The sequence below is a fragment of the Olea europaea genome, unplaced genomic scaffold (genome assembly GCF_002742605.1).
Source record: "Olea europaea var. sylvestris unplaced genomic scaffold, O_europaea_v1 scaffold963, whole genome shotgun sequence".
Taxonomy (NCBI): Eukaryota; Viridiplantae; Streptophyta; class Magnoliopsida; order Lamiales; family Oleaceae; genus Olea; species Olea europaea.
The window spans coordinates 106,831-113,852 of record NW_019268131.1 but is presented as its reverse complement, the minus strand read 5'-3'; the positions used below and the strand labels follow the sequence as shown (position 1 = coordinate 113,852).

At 36.3% G+C, this 7,022-nt stretch overlaps 2 protein-coding genes across 3 annotated transcripts in view; both read left to right on the top strand.

The window, feature by feature from the left end:
- The window catches only part of LOC111392700 (protein cornichon homolog 4-like), a 34,638-nt gene that overhangs the window by 20,583 nt on the left and 7,033 nt on the right, over positions 1–7,022 (top strand). The window lies entirely within an intron of this gene.
- LOC111392699 lies at positions 1,961–6,533 on the top strand. 2 transcript variants are annotated; one of them, XM_023018095.1, is made up of 2 exons: positions 1,961–2,428; positions 3,181–6,533. In XM_023018095.1, exon 2 carries the CDS (start codon positions 3,214–3,216, stop codon positions 5,329–5,331), a length of 2,118 nt encoding a protein of 705 aa, XP_022873863.1. In that variant the 5' UTR covers positions 1,961–2,428; positions 3,181–3,213; the 3' UTR covers positions 5,332–6,533. The 2 variants fall into 2 exon arrangements, with proteins under 2 accessions (XP_022873863.1, XP_022873864.1); XM_023018096.1 differs by lacking the exon at positions 1,961–2,428 and adding an exon at positions 2,435–2,740.

The window sequence follows — 7,022 nt, the reverse complement described above, 5'->3', positions numbered from 1 at the left end:
GTGTTTGGGGGGGGGGGGGGGGGGGGGGGGGGCATAACTCAGCCTCTCAAGGATGGGTTTATTGTGTGATCCACGTTGACAAAAAAATTTGTCAACGTGTGACTCTTGTGGTAGGTGATCGACGTTTGACAAAATTTTGTTAACATGTGACTGTTGATGGTTGACATAATTTTTTTTAACATATAGTTATTTTTGGACTGTCCATAGGAGTTGGGCTATTGAATTCTTTTGTACATCAATCTTTTGTTAATAAATTGATATTTCTTGATCATTCAGTATTAATTTGAAGAGGGATATCATTGAGATCAATAGATATCATGGAAATTGATGAAAATTGATGAAGATTATGACCAATGTTTTAAAAATCAGATCGGACCGACCAGTTCAATCGAGAAACCCACGAATCGTTCAAAATTCTGGTTCAGTTCATTCCCAAACCCCACTTTCTTGAAACCAGATAAAAAACCGGTCAATTGAACAATTTAATTGTTAACTCAGAAACCCGATGCCGATTTTAACCGGCTTTGGCAGTTTGTATTTAGTATAAAATTTAAACTTTTCACATCTCAGCCTATTATAATAGAAAGAGGCCCAAACACTAGCCATATCAAGTAATGACCCACCCTTTTATAGAGTGACTTTAGAGCATAATTATGTATATAATTAAGATGGCATAGACATTGTGTGATTAATTGGAAGTTGATCAATGGTAGCTGCAGGTCCTTGAACATTATAAAATATAAATGAAATAATTATTTTAAGTAGTTGTTCTGAAAATTAATAACCTCAGCTATTAATAAATTATCGCCGTATTAATTTAAAGAGGTTAGTCTGTAGATACAAAATTCAAATATGATGGATCTTAAGGTAAATTTCACTTTTGGAGGGAGATGTGCATTGAACACAACATTAAATACATATCAAATTATTGGAGATCACATAAATGTATGTGGGAATCCTGGCTAATAATATATACAGACAAGATTAATTAGTAGCAAAAGACGAGATTTTAATCAAACTAAACCTGCATTTCCCAATAACATAAGATAATAATCTGTGCAGGGATTCTTTATTTTAATAATTTGGTTACCCTCCCTCAGTTGGAAATCTTGAAATCTCCAAAATACCCCTAGTTTAAGCACCATAAAGTGGTATTAAAGGGGCAGTTCTGTCTTTTAGAACAGCTTATCATTCTTGCTGGTGCCTAGAGCATTGTCCAATAAAGTGATGTTAAAGATGGTCACACTAAGACAATGTTTGGATAAATTTAGAAGTAACTTGAAATTTTCTTTCAAAGTAACCTGCAGTCTCTGACTCTCTGTATGTCTTTATTTAAGACAAATTTCTTTAATTTTCATACTCATTTTCGATCACACATTCACATAATAAAATATTTTATACGTAAACTGATTTTTCCCCCATTTCTAAACTACACATTTTCTAAAAAATACGATGTGAAATATTATTTTTTCCAAAAATAATGGCCATCAAAGAACGACTAATTTCTCCGTGGATTCAAAAATGATAATAGAAAAACAATAATGCAGCCTATACAGACCACACACATTATAAGGGGGTGGGTAATTTTTTTTTTTTTAAATAATCCACCACCCCCTCACACAGCATGTGAGGGGACCTGTACAGATTAGGCATTTTTCATAGAAAAAAGTAGTATGCATCCTAATCGTAATCACTATATAACGAATATGAAAGAAAATGCTTCTTCATGAACCGCAAGGTGGAAGTCACCAACCCTAACTCCAAAATCATGTGAGCAATCATCCCTACTTGATTGTTTAGTCCTTCTCAGTGATAAGAGAAATGAATAATTCATGAAGAAATTACTTTAAAACTTGTTTATTTACTTATAAGTAAATTTTGATGCTAAGCGAAACATGGAATAATAAAAAATAAGTACACACCCAACATGGAGAACAACAGCATATGATAATCAGTCAAAGAAGCTAACTTTTTTAGTGGACATTAGCAGTGGCTTTTCAGCTCTCTGTCTCTCCATCCTCTGTGAGATTACACCCCACACCACTCCACCCCACCTACACGTAGAAATGAAAATAAAAGGAAAAGAAAAATTAAGGGCATGCATGATATTTTACTCTCTTTTTGTGCTTTTATATTTATCTTTACTGTTAGTGGGCTAGTCCTTATTATTTTTCCCCATCTACACTACTTTTCCTGATTCTCTGAGAAGGAGACAACTCTGAGTACTTGTTTTCAAGTCATATTGTGGCTTTTCTTTAGTAGTGGTGCTTTTGCATTTTTATTTTTTTGGAGGATATCTGGTGTGAAATGGCCAAATGCGCGGGCCTGTCTTCGGATGAGCTTTTGAGATCAAAAGATTGGAGAAAATGATTGATTTTGCTAGCAGTTTGTTGAGTTTTTCTTTTGCTTCACTTCTTGAGATCTAAAGGTGGGTATGGCTATTTTAATGGCAATTGAGCTTTTTCTTGGCTTGGAGTTCAAGTGTTTGCAAAAATGTCGCCTTTAATGATTTTTTCTTTTTAATTATTATATGGGCCATACTAGGCACTTAATAGAAGCATTAGAGATCTAGTTTTTCAATTCTTGGATCATATTGGATATTCAGAAGTAGATTTTTAGTTAAAAGTTCTAAATTTTTAGTTGGGTTCATGCATTTCTTGCCATTGTTGTATAAGATCCTTGAAATGCTTCAGAGTGTAGGAAAAACTGGATTTTAGCCTTATTTTATCTCAAGAAATGGGTATGATCTTCATTTGGTAGTAGATTTCAATTTTTTGTTAAAGAATAAATTAGAATTGTTCATTTTGGCTTTGGGTGCTTTTCAAAATGAAATTTTATTTTGTTCATCTTAAACAAAATTGAAGAAGATGAACAATTCTGAGTAGTGGCTAAAAGTATAAATTTTTGTTCAAGTGGAATATTTTCTGTCATCATATTACATTGAATTAATATTGGCGCCTGTAATTGCATGCTGATCTTGGTTATGCTTATATTTATTGTACTTGTGATCATGTTTTAGTTTATTGATAATGTTGTATTCACCAGCTTTTGATTTTTAAGTACTCTGTAACTACTTATGGGCGGCTTGGAGCAATATTGTAAACTCAACATTTTCATCTATTTAGTTCATAATTAATTTTGGAATCTCGTGATTTGACTTAGTATATCTATATTTTCTAGGCAGTGTATTAATCGATGATACTGGAGTGACTAATGGAGTTGGACTTCGACAAGTATTGTGTTGTAGAAGGAAGTCCCACAACAGTCCTACAGGCTCCTAGACCTCAGTCGAAAGTGGGAAATAGAAAATCAAATGGAAATCTCAAATGTGGAAATGATATACGGACTATCAACGAAAACTTTGCTGAGATTAGCTTTAATCGCTACCGTAGTGCATCTTGTAGAGATGTTCCACGTACAAGCGCCAAACGAGAAGGTAATGAGGTGCTGAGGAGGGGTTCGGTTTATCAAAGTTCTAGGGAAGTGAGGCTGAAGAAAAAAATAGTTCCTGTAGAGGGAAGGAAAAAAATTGAGCTCTCGCGAGGGAGTGCACCTATATTGCCATTTGGAATTATTGATTCCTTGTGTAGCTCAGATGAAGATAGTTTACCAGTTGACCGGAAAAGGTCCTCAGTAATGTCGCTAAACTCAGATCAAAGTACAGCATCTGTTAGCAATCCCTGTATAGAGTTGAGTTCTCGGAATTATTTAAATCATTCTTTCCGTCCTTGTCCAGGAAAAAGTTTCCCACCAAATGTTTCTTCTTTATGTTTGGATTATGGAGAAAACCAATCTGTTGTTGATGCAAATAGCCAGCCGGTTCAGGATCCCAAGACCACTTGTGAACCCGTGACTGGTCCTGTAAATGATGGAAACATCTTACGGTATAGAGATCAAGATGTCATTTATCACAAGTCATTATCAGAAAAATTGGCTTTATCGCATTTTCCTTCTCGATCAGAGAGTGATAGCTCGAGGGCCAGCAGTCCAAAAGTCCGGTTTAGTCCTGTTAGAAAGTTGTTCGATCCATTTGTTAAAGCCAAGTCTCAGAGAAGTCCGTTGAGTTCTGCTAATGAAGCTGGCCAGGAAACATTAACTGGGATAAAACCTAACAAAATATTGCTTGAATCCCTGCCGCAAGATTTAGCTGAAATACCAAACGATTTGGAATGCAATTCTTGGTGTCAAGAGAAAGAGAACTGTTCTTCAGTTTTGCAGTGTTCTCCAGCCCACCTACATGGCGTTCTCAAGTTGGAAAATAAACACGGAGTGCCATTTTTTAAGTTTTCAGTTAAGTCACCGGAAGATGTTTATGTGGCAAAGACATGGAAACCAGATAATGCTTTAACTTCGGTCTACACCTTCCATTCACTTCACCATAGAAGAAAGAATAATGCTAGTGGGTGGGGATTGAGAAATGACAACAAGGAATCGTCTGTGGTGGGACAGATGCAAGTTTCATGTTATCTATGTACCGAATTAAAAGGTGCTGGTTCTTTTGACAACTCTATGGTGACAGAATTCGTGTTGTATGACATCGCACATCCAACGAAAAGTATTTCCTCTCAAGATAATTCCAATTCATCCCTTGATGTTGCTAAAGCAGCCCGGGTTTCTGATGAAATTTTGTATTGTGGTAATCCTGAACTGGATGAGGTCTCTACTAGGAAGAAGACTAAACTTCAACTTAAGCATTCTCGTGACAGTGGTCACTTCAACTCATCAACTCCACTTCCTCTGCTGGCAGCAGAATTGCATCCGGAGCTTGAAATTGCAGCTATAATTATGCAAATTCCTTTTGCGAAGAGAGAGAGTCTGAAATTTAAGAGTCGGGATCGAGAGAATGATAAGCTGATTTCTCAGTTGCTTGTTGCTGGTGGGCTCAAGCAGCGAAAGGCAGGTATTTCTGATTCTGCGAGTCCTGGAAAAATGCACGTTGTGATTCCATCTGGAAACCACAGTTTGCCAAGTTGTGAAAGTCGAGGCCCTTCTCCATTACTAGATAGATGGAGGTTAGGTGGAGGATGCGATTGTGGTGGCTGGGACATGGCATGCCCTCTTAATATTTTCGACAATCCAAATATTCAAATTACTGAAGACCATCCCCCGGTGGACAATCAGCATCCATTGGAACTTTTTGTTCAGGTAATCGCCCTCAATCACGCGTTTCATGATCATTCATTATCTGATGGCAACTTTACTTTAGTCTCTCATGTTGAAGACATAATAAATAAGTTTTCCCCCTCTGTAACAGCTCAATCTTTTAGACGAGGTTGTTCGACATGCTATCAGAGCAGTCTCGCGCCCATTTATGAAAATTTGCACATGTAACATCTTTAATGAGAAAATGAATCTCAAGGGGCGTGTCCAGGACATAATTTTGAATTAATTGATTTGTCACCTTTTTAACAACTTGAGCTTTTAGATGAGGTGACTCAAGCACCGAGTTAACATGGATGCTTGGTGAACGGAAGGCCGATTACCAGCTTATGAATGTTAATGAATGATAATGTGATTTTATTTCATGTGCAGTTGGTAGGTATCAGCTTCTTAATCTATGCAGTTTTTGGGATCTAAAAAATTGGAAAGCCGTACATTAATTGATGTTGCCTGTTTTCTCTTTTAGTCTTGAAAAGATGTTTAACATCATTGCTGAAAGACAAACTCTCTGCAATTTACATTTAACTCAATAATTCTCACTTATGGAGTCTTTTGGAAATTCTCAAAGCCATAAAGTACCATGAAGAAGATGAACAGGAACTTAGATACCAAATATTGGAAATTTGTTCAAAATGTAACTGCTGCCTTGTCTTTACTCGTGTCTTAATAAATTTTCGACATCTGTCTGTGTACAGGGTCGAAAAGAGAATACACCGGCATTGACCATGAAGGCAACTGAAGATGGAGACTACGCCATTGATTTTCACGCTCAGTTATCTTCGTTACAAGCGTTCTCCATCTGTGTTGCTATTTTGCATACAGCAGAAGTCTCCACCTCCTCCGGGAAGGAGAGAAACAAACAAGCGTTGCAATGCGATTCCACGAGGGTGTTCGCCGAGGAGGAAATCAAAGGTTTGATGGATGCAATAGCAGACGACGAGAAATGCGAAGTTAACAAGAAAATGGAAGAAGTTTTGCCATCTTTTGTACTCGATCCACCCTTCTCTCCAATTGCTCGAGTATAGTAGCTCATTGAGCAAGTCGAGATCAACGCTAAATTCAGGCAAGTTCTTTACCAGGGCTGCTTTAAATACAGGGATCGTTGCGTTGGAGACGGGAAAACTATTTTTTTCTTGGTATATTCAGTGTGTGTGTGTGGGTTTTTTTTTTTTTTTTTTTACTACCAAAAATTTGAATAAAAACTATACTGCTTATATAGTTAGGTTGATAGGGACTAGGGAGGGAATAGTGGCCAGTTAATTAGTAAGAAGTACTAGGTTCTTCCAGGTATTTTGTAATGTAATTTATGTTAGCGTTTGTAAAATGCTGTTGATAATAATTTAGGGAAATCTGAATATGTTAATGAACTCTAAGGCACGAAATGAAACGTTATCTTTTAAGAGATGTTTCTCCCCTAGTCAACAAAGTCACAACGGGGTATAATAGAAAATCTCTCTCAGAATACAATGGAGGTGTTTGATTCAAATTGTGACTATTTGATCAAACCAAGAAAACACTCGAATAAAATTGATTGATGCGAAGAGAGAAGGAAAAATAAATTGTTTAATATGTTTGCAAATGAGAATTCGTCCAAAATTTATAGACACTGATGCAACTGTTTGAATAGGTGTATCCCTTGAAAGTGACTGTTAAAAATGAACAGATGCACTTATTCAAAAAACTTTTGAATAGGTCGAATCCCGTTGCGAAACGACAAACACTAATTCGGGCGGCAAATCATTCGCAAAACAAAAAATTGAACACATGCAAAATGATGAAAAATATCTAACAAATGCTAGGGAGTCATTTTGGACACTTTTATATTGCTCATTGTACCTTCTCAATAAAATTGAATATATTAT

Excerpts from the sequence above, each read along its gene's own strand:
- LOC111392699 (XM_023018095.1), top strand. The coding sequence starts at position 3,214 with ATGGAGTTGGACTTCGACAAGTATTGTGTTGTAGAAGGAAGTCCCACA.